Below are 17,660 nucleotides of genomic sequence, written 5' to 3'. Positions count from 1 at the left end.
TATTGTTTTGTTATGTAAGTATTGCTTAAAAGCAATATTGTTTAGTTTCAGGTGTTTTATAAAAAAATATTTTACGGGGCCCCTGGGTGGCTCAGTTGGTTAAGACTCTTGACTTCAGCTCAGGTCCCGATCTCACGGTTCGTGGGATAGAGCCCTGCGTTGGGTTCTCTCTCCCTCTCTCTCTGCCCCTTCTTCCCAGCTTGCTCTAGCTCTCTCTCAAAAATTAAACGTTAAAAAAAAATTTTTTTAAGTATTTCACTGCACCTAACGTTTTGCAATTTTTTAAACAGTCATGACAATATCGAATACAGCCGTCTATCAGAGCGCATGGCTCACCCAGACCACAGTGTAACACTGCATGGCGCGACTACCCCGAAAGGTCATTTATTCGTCTCCTGTACGTGTGCATCTAGCCGCTGAAAGCTGTTCCTTTTGGACTGAACATCACCGGTGCAGAAGCTTCTCTCCGTGACATGCCCACGAACGACACACCTGTTGACGGACAGGTGTTACGAACCGTTGGGTTCTTTCTCACCGAAGCCAGGGGAAGGAACGTAGCCACAGAGGAAAAAGGCCCGTCTCACTGCTCGGTAGCACGGATCGTGATTCTACCGTCATGCCGTTTGTCACTTACTGGCATGCATTACAAAATGAATCTTTTGAAGTCTTATACGCTTAAGAAATAATAAATTTCCTTAAAGCAGCAGCAGTGACAACAGGACCTTTTGCTTCATTCAAATGACTTCAAATGAAAAGCTGTTACATAATCCAGGATTTGCCCAAAACATGATTTGGCTTGAGGTGGGCTCCACTTTTTGTTCTCCACGTCTATCTGGGAAATGATGTCTCTGCAGCAGACATGATTCACGGTGAAGTGGATGCCAACCGACTCACTTTATCATAAAAGCGTGACATTCCAGTTGCAGACTTTTCACACAGACACCAGCCAATCTGCAGATTCGGATTCCTTTACTGTGAGCAGGAGACAGCGAGTGGCTGACAATTCTTGCTTTGATTTCCTTCCACGCCCCTTGGCAGAACCGCAAGGAAACACATCTTCCTGAGTCTTCAAGTCTGCGGGACCGTGACGTTAGCTTGGATTCTTTCCTTTTGTTATTCAAACATTAATGAGGTTTTAAAACCTATTCCTCTAAATGAGGCCATCAAGCCCGGGGGCCAGGGCTGGCTGGAGGCAAGTGGGGTGACCCAGCGTCCTGGTGTGCCCGGCACTCAGGAGGTGGCCTTGTCTCCTGGTTTCCCCGCACTAAGGAGGGGGACATCCCGGGCAATCCTGGTCGAGCCGGTCACCCTGTTTGGAGGCCAACATGGCCAGCTGGTGGCCGGGCTGAGTTTGTTTGGGACAGCTCTCTGGCCCGGAGTTCTCCCCTCTCCGACAATGGAGGCCTTCGTGGTCTAAGGAAACTGAAGGATGGACAGAAATTGTCTGGCAATCGGGTAGTACGGACACAGAAACACTGGCAACGTGAAAACCCCAGCGCACGCTTCTCTCCCGGCTGGGAAACTACCCATGCTCGGCCATGTGTCCGTTATGTAAAACACACCCGACTTTAAGAATCCCTCATGTGTGGCAATAATAATCAATCCTGGTTTTGAAAGCCAGGTTTTTCTTAAAGGAGGTGTCTGTCTGACACGCGGCTCAGAGCATAATCGGTCTTTCTGGAAGGCTCCTTGCTGAGTCCCAACCCTCCCGAACCACGGATACAAGCCGAACCGCTGCTTGGGGAGGTCCGCTCCTCTTGGAGGTCAACAGCACAGTTACAGAGCGCCAATGAACTCCCCGGGATTGGTGGCGCCTCGGCTGGTGGCGCGGCCGCGACCATAACCACCAGGGCCCTCGGCATCCCTCCCACAAGGCAGCTAGGGAGTCACCTGTGGCTCACCCTTCCTCGTCCCCTACATCCAATCCCTCACAAACCCTGCAGTCTGCGAATCCTAAATATATTCAGAATCCAACCACTTTGGACCACCTGCCCCTCCCCCAGCCTGACCTAAGCCAATGTCACCGCTCACCAACAGGCTCCCACCTGGTCTCCCTGATTCACCCTCGTCACCCTACAGCCTGTTCTCAGGAAGGCAGCCACATCCTGCATTCATGGCTTATAATAGCCAAGTTCATTTCTGCCACGCCTCGGCTGAAACCCTCCAAGGATCCCACTCGGAGTCAAGGGGCCCAGGCCCTAGAGTAGCCTTGATCTATAGCATCTGCCCTGCTACCTTTCTAAAGGTGGCCTCACTGGCTTGCATATTTCCTCCCAAACTCAGCCCACTGTGGCCACAGGACCTTTGCGCCTGCACTTCCCCCTGTGAGAACACTCTCCTAACTTACTGCACCGTCCACCCCTCACTCCCTTCAGTCTCTACCCAAATGTCACCCTGGGGTGACCATCCTACTTAAAACAGAGGCCTGCCCCCCATCCCCACTCTCCTTCCTCCTCTCCATAGCCATTAGGCCCATTGGGCACACTCTATATTCACCTATCTGTTTACTGCCTGTCTACCCCCATTAGAAAGTCAGTCCCATGAAGGCAGGCAGTTTTGCCTACACTGGTCCCTGCTGTACCCTCAGCTCTTTACCCCGCAGGTAAAGCAGGTGCTGTGGGGTTTGTTTGGAGCCGAACAGATAGATCTTTGCCAGATGATTGAAGAGCGTATGGAAATGACTGAAGTAACAGCACAGGGAGGTACTGTGGGCAGAGGCAGCCAGCTGGCATCCAGTTGTGTTTCTTGCTTTTTTTTTTTTTTTTAGGTTTATTTATTTATTTTAAGGGGGAGAGAGAGAGAGAGAGAGAGAGAGAGTGCAAGTGGGAGCAGGAGCGGGGGGAGGGGCAGAGAGAAAGAGAGAGAGAATCTTAGGCAGGCTCCACACTCAGTGCAGAGGCTGACACGGGGCTCGATCCCACAAACCGTGAGATCATGACTTGAGCCGACACCAAGAGTCGAACCCTTAACCGACTGAGCCACCCAGGCGCCCCTCTTGCCCGTTCTATGTCAATGTCCTCAACTATTGAGTGAGTCTACAACCCTCCCTTTCTCAGTGTTCCCCAACTGGTTATTTTGTGCATGTCCCCAGAGAAATGGGGCCTTTGCGGATGGCTGACTGAACGGGGGGGACTCTAACCTTTTATCCACGTTCCCTGCCTCTTGCCGAGGCCGCCTGGTTCAGAAAGCCCCCCGCTGAGAGGCTGGACGCCTCCACAGCTGTACCTGCCGGAATCCTGAAGCAGGACCACTCGGACCTTGATGAAAACCCTTGATGAAAACACGCTCGGCACCCCAGCTGCAGGGGAGAGCCGGGAAATGCGGTTTTCAGGCCCCAGCCTCTGCAGCACGAGCTATCACGCTAGAACAGTGTTTTCAAGATTGTGGGCTCCTCCCCACTAGTGGCCTTGAAATCGATTTGCTGGAAGCACACCAGAATCCTTTTCAACGAGACAGAAGAGACTACAAAATATCACAGCGTGCCATACACTCTGGGATCAGTACCGGCTCACGAAACTTTCTGCCCGAGCATCGGCCCAAAACTATCCCATCAGAATTTCTGGTGCATCAGACTTTTTTAAAAGCTCCCCGGTTAATCCAAATGTGTGGCCAGGAATAAGGCCCACAGGGTCTGGACAGTTCCCTACAGAAGGGGACTTTCTGCACCCACTCTTCCCCGGCAGCATCTGGCCACACGAGCAGTCATGCGGCCATGGTGCTGGGGGCCAGGCTTTCCAGGGTCTGTCTGCATCAAAACGCATCTCTCTCCTGACAGGTTCGTTCTCTTTCTTTCTTCCTGCCCCGAAGCCCACGCTTCTCTGGGGTACCTCTCTGAGCTCCTGTTTGCCCCCACTGACCGATGAAACTTTGCTCTGCCTGTGACTGGACCGAGCCAGGTCCCCAAGCCTCGTGATGACTTCCACAGCCTCGAGGGGAGGGCTTGCTGAATCCAATCCATTGCTGGAGTTCAATACGTCAAGGAGAAGGTAAAAACACCAAAGCAGTTTGGCCCTAAGGAAGAACACAGTAGTTTCCTCAAAAAGCATCAGCACAGCTCAGCTCCCTGCACATCAAGAGAGGAAAGCCAGGTGAAGGGCCCACACTTCTGGAACACCCGCTTGTTTTCATCGGGCCAAGGACACGGGGAAGAGGGAGGCTCTCCTTCTTTTTTTTTTTTTTTTTTTTAAATTTTTTTTTTTTTTCAACGTTTTTATTTATTTTTGGGACAGAGAGAGACAGAGCATGAACGGGGGAGGGGCAGAGAGAGAGGGAGACACAGAATCGGAAACAGGCTCCAGGCTCTGAGCCATCAGCCCAGAGCCCGACGCGGGGCTCGAACCCACGGACCGCGAGATCGTGACCTGGCTGAAGTCGGATGCTTAACCGACTGCGCCACCCAGGCGCCCCGGGAGGCTCTCCTTCTGACAAATTGACTGTCAGCATGGTGTGGGCACAGTCACTCTTACCTATAAAGTTCCACCGGGGGGGGGCCTGCTACTTATGATTACTTTAGACTCTGGGAAGATGAGCAAAACGTTCTCAGCCCTGGAGCTACCTGATGGAACTGCCAGACCCATGAATGTGATGGCCCGACATCAGACACACAGACTTCCAGACTCCATAGGACAGGAAGGTATAACGCACATTCAGGAGACTGCACTCTGAGGGGCGTGTGGGTGGCTCAGCTGGTGACGCGTCCAGCTTCGGCTCAGGTCACGACCTCACGGTTCGTGGGTTCGAGCCCCGCGTCGGGCTCTGTGCTGACAGCTCGGAGCCTGGAGCCTGGAGCCTGCTTCGGATTCGGTGTCTCCCTCCCTCTCTCTGCCCCTCCCCCGCTTGTGCTCGCTCTCCTCAAAAATAAATAAATAAACATTAAAAAGAAGGAAAGAAAGAAATTGGACTCCGATACCAACTTCCTTGGGCATAAATTTCAGTCCTGAAGTCAAAGCTGAAGGATCACGGAGACCAGAGAACGCAGGGCCATGACTTTGTCATGTGCCACTTGCCTGAAACTTAGTTTCTCTCCTGAAGACACCGGGAGACAGCAGGCTAGCATGCCCAGGACAGTCTTTGGGGACAAAGGCACAGAGACGATCCCTTCTACCTCCTGCAGACAGCTTGCCCAAGACGCGTGGGAGACTCCGTGTGTGTGAGACAAATGATTAGAGGGCACGGAGTCAGATCTGGAGGGAATCTTAGCTCACGCTCCTTTCCCAGGCTGGTAAACTGAGGCCAAGTGCTCTTAAGTGACTTGAGATAATCCAGCCAGTAACTGACCCCAGTCGCCCTGTCACTACCTGGTCTCTGAGCTCCCCGGCCAGACTCTTCCCCCCGATACCAGGACCTGTCCGTACACAACACCGCTGGGTCTCCTTCCTTGGGGAGCACGCCGCAAGCACATCTGGGATACGGCTCTGAAACGGCCAGGGAGCCCCGGCCTCATCCCGGAAGCTGCTAGGCCCTGGGGGAGGAGAGCGCACCCCAGAACATAGCCCACCATCACAGACACCCAGAGTGCAAGGAGGCGCCCGGGACAGGAAGGAAGGAGAGCCCAGCCCCTCCTGGAGAAGGTCTTTTCAGGATCTGATCTTCGCACTTCCCCTGGGGAGAGAAAGGAAGGACAGGTCCTGGGTTTACGGTCCCAAAATGCTGACCCCAGTCAGCAAAATCGAAACAAATGTAACTGATTTCCTGTTGCAAGTGGCTGAGTTGCAGGAATTCCAAATGCGTCGCATCCCTTGTGATGGTATTTGTTTTTCCCTTAGTTCCCTCAGCATCCCCGGAAACCCTGTGCCCAGCAGGCACGGGTCAGCTCCCCAAGCAGCTGCGGCCTGTCATCAGCTCCGCGACACGGGATCGGCACTTATGACGGCAGTGTCCTGGGGCCACCTGAAGAGAGGCAGAAGGCCGGTATTGTCCTGTGCGGGCCCACCCGCATCCGCCTGCATCCGTCTCTCAAAGACCCAGACGCGTCAGGCAACCCCGTCTGTCCCTCTGCTCCTTTCTGATGTGGAAGAAATTGCTGGTTCACACGGCAGACTTCTCATACTGTACGGTTTCTCTGCCTGATGGCGATCATATCCTACGTCACCTCCTAACCTGTGCCATCGCCGGCCGTGCCGGAAAGGCAGAATGCAGAGGCCTAAGTCCCAGCCCTACGGAGCACACAACTTGGCGAGGGAATTTAGACAAACTGCATTGTCCCTGTAAGCCGCGTGTCCTTTACCTTTACAGGGAAATGACGCCACTCACATCAGCAGGTGGGGAGAACCGGTGAGCACACAGAAGGCACTTGGAGAAGGCCTGTGGAGGATGCTCTGTGATGCTAGTTGGGTTTCTTACTGTCATTCACTGTTCCCCTTGTCCCCCCGAAGGTGGGGCTGTGCCAGAATCCTTGCAACCCCGTTCCCTAAGACAGTTTTACTTCTCAACCAGAAGGGGACCTCAAGAAGGTAGTGGAGACCCCAGGCTCGGACAGAGCCGCACCTAAATCTCAGGAACAGTCACCCCGTCTCCTATCTGTAAAGCCCTCTGAGAAGAGCCACCCCCTCCCTTCACAGCGGGGCTCCAGCCTTCACCCCCCACCACGGCCTCCCCCGCCCACCACCGCCTTCTCCTGGTGTTGGCCCAAGCTCTTCCTGCCCGCTTCGGAGAGTGCTGCCTCCTCCTGACCCAGACCAATCTCGAAGCCTACTCCTTCCAGCCACATGGCAGAGGACCCAGCTCTGTTCCCCACTGTGGCCACCGTCATCCCCACCTGCCCGTGGGGAAGGTCGCTGGCAGCTGCTGCCCGGGCCGATCTCGGCCAGCTTCGTTCATCCATCCGCGCTCGGTGGTTTCTGCCTGGCCGTACGGGAGCGCCGTGGACCGGACTGGAGGTGTCAGTCCAGGGAGGGAGCTGCCAAACCTCACTGGGCCAGCACGGTGCGTGACCCTGGTACATAGCACGCACTCGATCCAGAGAATGAATGAATGAATGAATGAATGAACGAATGAACAAAACAAAGAATGACGTAGCGTGCAGTCACTGAACTCTGCCTTCGGGAGACATCAGCTTGTTCATCCCACACTCAAGGCACAGGACCTAAGATCCTGGGCAGGTCACCTGTTTGTCTCACCAGATCCGCCCTCCACCAAAGGTGAGCCCACCCAGCTCTGCGTCCCAGCGGGCCAGCCTGCGTGGAATCGAGGGGCTCCGGCCGGCAGGCTGCCCAGGCCTTGAGGTCAGAGGGAGGGAGGAGCGTGACCTTGCTGCTGACTCTCCCAGTCTGCTCTCCGCTCTCCTTGGGACTACGAGCTGCCCGGATCATAAGCTGGCTCAGCTCGGATCAGGCTCCTCAGCCCTTTGGGCCTCGGGCGGTAATGCCCGAGGTTCTGCACTCTCTTTTGCGCTTTTCGTACACCCCACCCAAATGTTCTAACAGTCCCCTTATTAAACTTTGCTCAGCTTGCCCCCTATGAGCGAGCACACCTTGTGTTCTCACTGGGCCTCTGACCGAGCTGATCCCAAAGTCCTACCTGTCAAGCCCCAAAAACACAGCATGGGAAGGGAATTAGTAGTCAAGTAACTTTCAAGAGGTTAGCTAGGAGGAAGTCCTTCTCCATCGGGCTTCTTTTCATCGTGGGGGCAAGGGGGGTGGAGAGAGCAGGAAAGGCTTTTCATTTCCTAATTTTTTAATTATTTTTTTGAATTGTTCAAAATTCAAATGGCTCAAAATCCAAAAAAAAAAAAAAAAAAAAAAAAAGAAAACATATGCACTTAAGTGTCCACCATCTGGACAGTTCCAGGGACACGGTGCTGAGCCCCACCCCACAGCCGACCTTTCCAACTTGCGCAGCCCCAAATGACATCCTATCACGATACTGAACAAACCAGGTCTCCCTGCAATTTCCACTTGGGCTTACTTCTAGGTAGGAGATCACGACTCAATCAAGTGGGGGAGTTCTGGCTCGGGCTCCAAGCCCTCCAGAGTCCCAGCCCTGGTTGGCTTACCACCAAAGCTTCGAAAACCCAGCAACTACTGTTCCTCCCATCCTAGGACCTTCACAAATTAGCATCCACACAACAGGGAACGGTATCGTCCCCTTCGTGCAGCAACGACAAAGCCTTAACCTTTAGCAGTTTGCAAATGTTTTGTCCTGTGTGAGCTATTAATACTGTCATCAAGGGAAATCGTCACACGTGCAAGATCATTTAGCTGCGCAGGTATTTAATCCTTGATGTGGATGCTCGCCACCCCCTCCCCGGTCCCCACCAACAAGTGCTGGGACAGGCCTTCTGGGAGCTCCCCGCAGAGACCACAAGGAAATGAGCGAGCGGAGAAGTGGTAAAGTCAGCAGACATGCGACTGTTCACGCTGCAGTTAAATGAGGTCAGGTGAGAGCCTGAGGGACCGTCTAGGCAAGGCCGCCATGTTATGAGTGGAGTAATGATGGAGACACTAAGGACAGTGACCGAGGGGCGGGACGTCGTGAGCTGACAGAGGACCGAAGACAGCTTTCTCCCTGCTCCTAGAAGCAGAGGCCTTCCTTCTCACCACCCCCCACCCACCCCGCCTGCTCTTAGAAGCAGCCGCCTTCCTTCTCACCAGTCCCGTTCACAACCAGGAGCTCTATCCGGCAACCTTTGTAAAAAGGACAAAGGCCAACAGGGCTTCAAGTGCAACCAGAGCATTGGCCTAGAATCTGAGTTATGAGGAAAGGAAGAGCCGGCAAGAAGACAGGCAGAGGGCCACCCAGCTCAGTCCCAGCCGCCCCCCCCCGGGGGGGCGGGGTGGAGGCTTCCTCTTAGTTACTCCTCACCCGGCCAGGGTACCCAGGTAGGGGTGGGTCACCAGAGCCCGAACCCCTCCCCACACGAAGAGAAAAGGGGAAGGAGTCAGACAGCTCGGACTGGGAAGTAAAACTGAATCTCCCTCTCTACCCTGGGCTCCGAGCTGACCGGCAGCCGCCAGGATCCGAGAGGAGCTCTGCAGTGACACGGCCTTCATCACCCGGCTAGCCAACTGAGGCCAAATACAGTGGGTCCCCCTTCCGGGACAGGGGGCCACAGGAGAATCTGAGGCTCGCGGACAGGGCTTGTGCACCCTCCCACACACACCCGCTGCAGAGGGGGAGGGCCCAGTGAACAGGCTTAAACGCCAGGCCTGCAGGTGGGCCAGGTGGGTGTCTCCGTGCCAGGCGCAGGGCGGGGGGAGGTCTTGCCCGAGGGCACCTTCCTAGGCCAGGCCGACCTCACCTCCGGTCGTTACCCGCCTTTCGGTGCATTGTCCCACCGGTCCCACACAGCCGTCCCCAGTCCCCCATTTTGCCGAAGAACTGAGGTTCCGGGTGGTTTACATGACGTCCCAGGAGTCGGAGGGTAGAGAAGGGCGGCGGCAGGACTCGCACACAGACCTGCCTCTCCCACCCGCGTGTCCCGGCGGTCCCTCCCCCCGGACTCAGCCTGCCACCGAGTGCGCAGCGGGGAATCCCACGCGGCCAAGCCCCCGCCACCGAGGGCCCCCAGCCCGCCGGTCGCGCGCGACCTCCAACTTAATGAGGCGCGACCGGGGGTTCGTTCAAAGTCGCGCGAGTGGCGCAGGCCCTGGGCAGCCCGCGCGGCGCACCGGCCGGGACACGTGCGGCGGTGGCGGGGGCGGACGGGGCAGCGCGCGGTCCGAGGGCGGTGCGGGACCGGGGGCGGGCAGGGCCGAGGGCAGAGCCGGCGCGGGGGGCGGTGCGGAGGGCCGGGCAGTGCCCGGCAGCGCGGGGGGTGGCGGGCGGCGCGGGGCCCGGGGTGGGTGGGGGTGGCGGGCACGGCAGGGCCGGGCGGGGGTTCGCGCGGGGAGCGGCGCGCGCCCGGGGGGGGGGGGAGGGGGGAGGGGGAGACCACGCGGGCTGGGCTCTCGGGGCTGCGTCGCCGGCGGCCGTGCGCGGGGTTGGGCGCCTACCTTTCCTGAAGGGCATCGCGGAGGGGTGCGCCCCGCGGGGCCGGCCCGGGGTACCGAAGCCGGGCGACGTCCGAGTGCCAGCCTCGCGGCTCGGGGGCGCCTGCGGGCGCCGGGCGAGGGAGGGGGGAAAGGGACATATTTGGACAGAGCGGGGCGCGTCACCGCCGGAGGGTGGGACCGCGGCGAGGCGGGCGGCGCGGCCTCCGGGGCGGGCCCGGCGGAAAGCGCTTAACCCCTGCGCGCCCGGCGCCGCTGCGCGCCCCTCCCCACGCCGCGGGTACACCTTCCGGGCGGGGCCTCGGGGGACCGCCTCCCGCGCTGATTCTGCCCTCGGGCGCTCGGCACCGGCACGGGGGGTGGGGGGGAGGGGGGGCGGCGCCGACGGCTGGCCGGCGTGGACGGAAATTAAACGAAGGCCGGAGGGAGTAATCCCCGCAAAGCGCATCTCTGGCCGCCCTCGTGGAAAATCCGTCCAGCTCCTGGGCTCCCGCCCCGCGCTCTTCCACCGCCCACCCCGACCCCACCCCGGCAGTGATCGCCTCCGGCAAACTGTGCGTCTCTCCCTTGCGCATCGCTGTTTCCCCGGGGACCTAGAACAGCACCTCACATCCCGATCAATACATATGTCAAAAATAATTTTAAAATGATAATAATAATGGGACTTCCAGGAACCGTAACCTCGAGAAATGGAGAAGGGAGACCATGCCTCACATCACTGAACATTTTGTGTGAAGGCCAGCACCCGAAAAATGCTTAACTACTTGGTGGGATCAAATTTCTCAAAGGCAGAGGTCATCTGTCCGTCCAGGTGAGAGTTAGTTCCTGTGAAAAAGTGCCGTTTTATGTTACAGTTTGAAGAAATGGTGTTGGGAACAGTTTCCAGATCTAATATTTAAGGTACCTATGCAATTCCCCACTTTCTACGTAGTGGAAAAAAAAAAAAAATCCAGGTGAACAGAAAAGTCAGAGCCCGTGGGGTGTTCGTGGGTTTTTAATCATTTCGTGATGGGGGGGGGGGGGGGGGGCAGTTCCTTGGGCTGCTACCCTTTATGGGTGGTGGTCCAGACTCCACCCCCACATTCGAAGGGAGCCCACGTCTGGGAGAAGGAAGCCAGCGTTGGTTCAGACAAGGTATTGTCATTTGGGTTCCTGAGCTCTCCGACTTCAGCTCCTGAGTGTGGGTGTCAGTCTGTGTAAGAGGAACAGGAAGTGGGGGGGGGGCAGATCTGACACTGAGAGAGATCGCCAACGCCCTCTGCCCTTTCCCCTGCCACAACCTTAACACCCAGCGGACCTGCACTTTACTCCATGGACTCACTTGCAGGAAGGCAAATTTTATCTAAGGCCAGATAAATGCAAGCCTGCACATCTCGGATTTGTGCGGCTGCGAGTCACAGTGAAGCCAGAGGACATGCACGCTGGGGGGGGGGGGGGGAAGGGCGGGGACCTCTTCCTTGTAGCTGGTGCCTTTACTGCCTTGTGGACTCAGGCGGCTGATTGTGATACAGTAAGACATGCGTATTTGGTCTTTGTTCCCAGTTCCTGGCACCTGGCGCTTAAAAACCTCGGAATCTCCAGAGTGAAAAGAGGGTTTTTGCATGTTCATGAAATGACTGGTGGCTGGGACACTTAGGTAGCTTCAGGATAAGGGCTGGTGGCCAGAAAGACCACATCATGCTTAGAGGGTTGGAACTCTCAGCTCTATCCCCCCAACCCCCACCCAGGGAGGGGAGAGGGGCTGGCAATTGGGTCGGATCACCAGTGGTCAGTCATGCGCATGTAATGAAGCCTGGATAAAAACCCCTAAATGACGGGTTCGGAGAGTTTCCAGGCTGAAGGTGGCAGGTTCCGATAGGACGGGGAGGCTCCACGCACCTCTACCCGCTCACCTCGTCCTACGCTCCTCTCCCATTTGGCTGTTCCTGAGTTGTATAAACTGATACATGCAATAAACTGATAAGAACAAGTAAAGCACTTCTCTGGGTTCCGTGAGCAGCGCTAGCAAATTATCAAACCTGAAAGCGAAAGTCGCGGAGACCCCAGACTTTGTGGCCACGTCAGACAGAAGAGCGGGTACCTGGGCACCCAGTAGTTGCACTGGCATCTGAAGTGGGGGCAGTGTTGTGGGGCTGAGCCCCTTGTTGCCCTGTGGGGTCCATGCCAAGCGCAGGGAGTTAGTGTGGGAACTGGATGCAATTGCAGGACACTTGGGAGAAGCGCTCATAGGTGTGGAAAGTCCCCCCCATGCGGAATCAGAAGTGATGCAGGAAAACCGGTTCCCCACAGAGGAACCGGAGCCCCATCTCTCCACTCCTGAGCATAATCCCCTATAGGAACAACAGGGGACTCGTGGCTGTCTTATTCCCATCATTTCCGAGAGCAGCCCTCTCTGATGTCGGGTCTTGTTGTTCATAATCCCCGGGGACGTCTGTTCTTTCACGTCCAATCAGAACCTGCCAACAAGGGTTGCCGTGGACATTTCATAACCGCAAGAGTGTCTCTGCTTGTCCTTTGCACAAGGGAGGCAACAGCCTAGGCAAGTTCACACAGGAGAGAAACGAGGGGCCTGAAACATTGGATCTGCTCAAGAACTACTAACTCACTGTGGCCAGTAGCCAGTATGGGCTGGGGTAGTGGTTCACAGCCCTCTGGTTTTCGGCGCGGAGGCAGGATTTGAAGAGATCTTAAGTGGAGAGTATATTCCGAGGCACTTTCCACAATATAGTGTGAGTCGCAGAGTGAAGGAATCGCATCATTATTCCCCAAACTCCCCGTTGTGTCCGCTGACATTTCTGTTCGGGGTCTGATGACCTATGGACGGGACAGTACTCTTCTGAGGAGCTCTGAGCACAGCACACTGCCGTCTAGAGTCCAGCCTAGTGGCTGGAACCTTGCGGAAACTGCAAGAGTTGTCAGGCGGGTTCCGGTCTTCCTCCAGGGCCCCAGCTGTCATCGTGCTAGAATGGCCACCATCACTAGCACCAGCCGGTCATCGGGGGCCTGAGGACAGAGCCGCTCCAGCCCAAGGGCAGGGAGCAAGCTGCAGGACTGGATTTGTGACAGCTGGCTGGGCCCCAGGGGCGGTTTCTGATTTAGTAAGCCTGGGGCGGGGCCTGAAGCTTCCCAGGTGATAAGGGTGCAGCCGGCCCTCCTTGTGTAGGGCTGCGCTCAGACACCCAGGCGGGGGAGTGGGACCGGGCTGGGAGGGGTCCTGCAGGATCTGGAGCAGAATCAGGGCTCCTCCCACCCAGGGCACCAGCCTCCCTTCTCCTCTGGTCCTGGTGCTCCGCGGGGCGCCTCCCGGCCCAGGCTCTTGGGGCAGAAAGTGCCAGAGCCGTGGCCTCTGGTTTTCTTACTGCAGGAAGAAAAGGGCCCTCCTTCCCAGATTTCTTTTCCAGTTTGTAGGCCAAACTGAAGGCTTTCATGCTGTCTCCAAAGTGAGGGTAACACTCAGAGATCTAACACGTTCCACCCCGGAAATTCATCCCTACCCACAAGCCTTTCCTCTCTAGCTGTAGGATGTGAGGTTTGGTCTCCAGTGAAGGAACTGAGGTCATAGGAAGAGGGAACATTTGATCAGGGTCAGGGAACACTGGTAAAGAAGAGTGTGTTAGGAAGGACGGAAGGAAGGAAGGAAGGAAGGAAGGGAGGGAGGGAGGGAGGGAGGAAGGAAGGAAGGAAGGAAGGAAGGAAAGAAGGGGCATGCCTGGGGACAGGGACCAGCAGGGCCCATAAAGTACTTGAGGGCCCCACCCCCACCTCCACCAGACTCCCCAGAGTGGAGAGTCCAGCGGCTGTCCCCACTGCGGGCCACCCCCCATTGATACGGTCCGGGTGGTTTAAAGCTGCTGCCGCCTCAAGCTTCTGGGCCCCTGGGTCCTGCCAAAAGGCAGACCTCCGGCCAGCCAGCCCTGGCATGGGTGCGTGCAAGACGCAAGCAAGGGGTGAGGAGAAGACACTGGCTGAGAATCTCTGCCATGGCTTCCCAAGGCTGTATGATAGACCCTCTTCGAGCTTCAGTATTTTGCCTATAAAATGGGCATAATGCATTCTCTACAGGTTGCTGTAAGGATCGCGTGAAATCGTATTTGCCTGGAGCACACATGCTCAGTGAAAGGCAGCTGCCATGAGTAACAGCAGTAGTAGAGCTGGAAGCAGGGGCCCTGGGGTAGTGAGAGGGAAGGGTCCTCACATGGGGGAGGGGAGGGCGTGGGGCAGGAGCACGTGGGCTGGCCCAGGAATGTCGGGGCTGAGCTTCCTTGGGGTCGAGGGGGCCGAGGGAAATCCAGCTGCTGGGGGATGAACAACTATCCATTACCAAAATGTGTGTGTGTGTGCATGTGCGTGTGCATGGGCGTGCACGCATGCACGTGTTCACCTGCGCACACCTAATTATGGAACTATGAAAGAATCAATGATTCACAGTATCGGAGAAAACTATAAATACTAAGGGTAGCTATAAGGACACATCTAACTCACGGCTGTTGGTTCCTAAACACCAGTCTCCGACTGAAGGAGCCAAGAGCCCCCGGAGGGTTTGAGCGGCTAAGCACAGGATGAGCCTGAAACATCTTGTTGTGCCAGAAAATAAGTAATCATTTTGCAGACCTGCCGACAAACGACGGGGACGCGTCCAAAACACACAGGGTCCAACGTGAAAGGGCTCCTCCAAAACGGTCATGGCAGCAATGGATTGTGACCCAGAGAACAAAGTGAGAAGCCATGAGTCCACACTGGCATAAATAAATAGGAAAGTGAATAGATACATAGGGGAGGAGGGAGAGCTCTTGCTCACAAATCCTCGACCTCACAGAAATGACTAGAATCCTAGCTCATAGATGGAGAAGGAATCATGGCGCTAGAAAAGTCACCATTTGGCAAATAGCACAGAAATAATTGTTTCACAGAAGAACCCTCCGGGGAGGCTAAAATTAGCAAGCAGCAATAATGCAGTGAGACACAGGATATTAACAGTCTCAAAGTACCTCCTACAAGGTAAGCATTAGTTGCAAAGGGGAAGGTGGTGGCTTTGCGGTAGAAAAAACTGGAAGCCACCTCCACCACCTAATCAAAGTCAACGTCACCAGTAATGGACCAAATCAGCATCAGGTGCCTCTTGATACAATGCACTGAGAAGGACACATCACATGGGCAGTATTCTTGCGCAAAAATGCATAACCTGAATTTGATCATGAGGAGACATGAGACACCTAAAATAAAGGACATTACAAAAATAACTAGCAAACAGTTCTTCAAAAATGTCAAAATCGTGAAAGACAAAGATAGACTGAGGAAGTGTTCTTGCTTTACAGGCAGCTGACGAGCCATGAAGACCAAATGGAACATGGGATCCTGGATGGCTTCCTGAACCACAGAAGGGACATTAGTAGGACAGCTGGTGAAACAGGAATAGTACCGTACCAATATTAATTTCCGGATTTGGGTAACCGTACTGTGTTTATGCAACATCTGGAGAATTGGGGGAGGGGTGTTTGAGACTTCTTTAGACTGTTTGCAGAATGTTTGTAAGTTTAAAAATTCAGAATAAAAAGTTAAAAAAAAAAATTAAAGAGTAATCATAGAGACTGCAGAACTCGCTAAATGAGACAACTCCCAAACTGATCTGGCTGTGTAATCAGCTACTAATTACCATTAATGATGGGAACTGCCTAATTTCCAGGCAGCACAGTGAGGAGGAGCTTTTACCACAAACTTAGTGGCTTAATACCACCCACGTATTCTCTCCCGATTCTGTAGGTCAGAAGTCACACTGGCAAGACTGGGGTCTGTGCTCAGGGTCTCAGGAGGCCGAAATCACTGTGAGCGGGGGAGTTCCCAACCGGAGACTGGAGAAAAACCGCCTCGCAAGCTCATTCCCAGGGCAGAATTCAGTTCCTGTAGTTCAGGAGTAAAGTCCTCACTTCCTGCCGGCGCCAGCCGCCAGCCGCCAGCACTCTGTTCCCAGGGGCTGCCCGCATCCTTGCCGCGTGGCCGCCTCCTGTCTTCAGGTCAGCGGAGGCAGGTGGATGGCTTCTGGGGCTTTGAACTCTGACCCCTTCCTCTGGGACCAGCGGAGGAAACTCCCTGCCTTAAGGAAGGACACAGGCCCTTGCAGATAGTTTCCGTATCGTAAGCCCAGCTGATTTGGGATCCTACTTTTGTCTGCAAATTCACGGCAATACTGGGTTAGCGTTTGAGTAACTGGGAAAGGTTTGTGTACACGAGGGCCAGGAATCCTGGGGCCACGTGGGAGTCCTGCCTGCCGCAGGGTAGTTTCTTAAACCAAATAAATGGATATAAACGGGCAACAGGTTTGTGGACGGTGGGGGGCACGGCCTACCTGCTCTGAGGACCTGGGCTCCCCGGTGCCCACCAGATCAGTCTGACCTGGCTCAGAGAGAGTCTCCTTCTTTCCTACTAATCCTCCCGTTTAAACCGGTTCCTAAGTACAGCCCTGACCCTGTTGGAATGAAATTATCACCTCTTCTCTTTCCGGTCGCGGAGTTTCAGAAATCAGGATTCAGTCTCTAGGGGACAGACGCTATCCACATCCTCGCTGTCCCGGATGGAAGGAGAGGAGCATTGTGTTTCAGAAATCACGACTCAGTCTCTAGGGAACAGACGCTATCCACATCCTCGCTGTCCCGGATGGAAGGAGAGGAGCATTGTGTTTCAGAAATCAGGATTCAGTCTCTAGGGGACAGACGCTATCCACATCCTCGCTGTCCCGGATGGAAGGAGAGGAGCATTGTGTTTCAGAAATCAGGATTCAGGGGCGCCTGGGTGGCGCAGTCGGTTAAGCGTCCGACTTCAGCCAGGTCACAATCTCGCGGTCCGTGAGTTCGAGCCCCGCGTCAGGCTCTGGGCTCATGGCTCAGAGCCTGGAGCCTGTTTCCGATTCTGTGTCTCCCTCTCTCTCTGCCCCTCCCCTTTTCATGCTCTGTCTCTCTCTGTCCCAAAAAGAAATAAAAACGTTGAAAAAAAAAAATTAAAAAAAAAAAAAAAAGAAATCAGGATTCAGTCTCTAGGGGACAGATGCTATCCACATCCTCGCTGTTCCGGATGGAAGGAGAGGAGCATTGTGTTTCAGAAATCACGACTCAGTCTCTAGGGGACAGATGCTATCCACATCCTCGCTGTTCCGGATGGAAGGAGAGGAGGATTGTGTTTCAGAAATCAGGATTCAGTCTCTAGCGGACAGACGCTATCCACATCCTCGCTGTCCCGGATGGAAGGAGAGGAGCATTGTGTTTCAGAAATCAGGATTCAGTCTCTAGGGGACAGACGCTATCCACATCCTCGCTGTCCCGGATGGAAGGAGAGGAGCATTGTGTTTCAGAAATCACGACTCAGTCTCTAGGGGACAGACGCTATCCACATCCTCGCTGTCCCGGATGGAAGGAGAGGAGCATTGTGTTACAGAAATCAGGATTCAGTCTCTAGGGGACAGACGCTATCCACATCCTCGCTGTCCCGGATGGAAGGAGAGGAGCATTGTGTTTCAGAAATCACGACTCAGTCTCTAGGGGACAGATGCTATCCACATCCTCGCTGTCCCGGATGGAAGGAGAGGAGCATTGTGTTTCAGAAATCAGGATGCAGTCTCTAGGGGACAGACGCTATCCACATCATCGCTGTCCCGGATGGAAGGAGAGGAGCATTGTGTTTCAGAAATCACGACTCAGTCTCTAGGGGACAGACGCTATCCACATCCTCGCTGTCCCGGAT

General features: G+C 55.2%; 1 protein-coding gene and 1 long non-coding RNA gene across 2 annotated transcripts in view; one reads left to right on the top strand and one right to left on the bottom strand.

The window, feature by feature from the left end:
* PFKFB3 (6-phosphofructo-2-kinase/fructose-2,6-biphosphatase 3) overlaps positions 1-10,035 on the bottom strand; it is a 75,074-nt gene extending 65,039 nt beyond the window's left edge. Inside the window, exon 1 of the mRNA XM_030321720.1 lies at positions 9,933-10,035. Within this exon, the coding sequence (XP_030177580.1) occupies positions 9,933-9,948 (16 nt within the window). The 5' untranslated portion in view covers positions 9,949-10,035. The remainder of the gene's footprint in view (positions 1-9,932) is intronic.
* LOC115518293 lies at positions 8,735-15,683 on the top strand. The gene is made up of 3 exons (XR_003970216.1): positions 8,735-9,161; positions 10,601-10,740; positions 15,245-15,683. It is a non-coding gene; the product is annotated as an uncharacterized LOC115518293 (long non-coding RNA).
* Positions 15,684-17,660: the final 1,977 nt, after the last annotated feature.

Source organism: Lynx canadensis, chromosome B4 (genome assembly GCF_007474595.2).
Source record: "Lynx canadensis isolate LIC74 chromosome B4, mLynCan4.pri.v2, whole genome shotgun sequence".
NCBI lineage: Eukaryota > Metazoa > Chordata > Mammalia > Carnivora > Felidae > Lynx > Lynx canadensis.
This window is presented reverse-complemented; position numbering and strand designations above follow the sequence as displayed.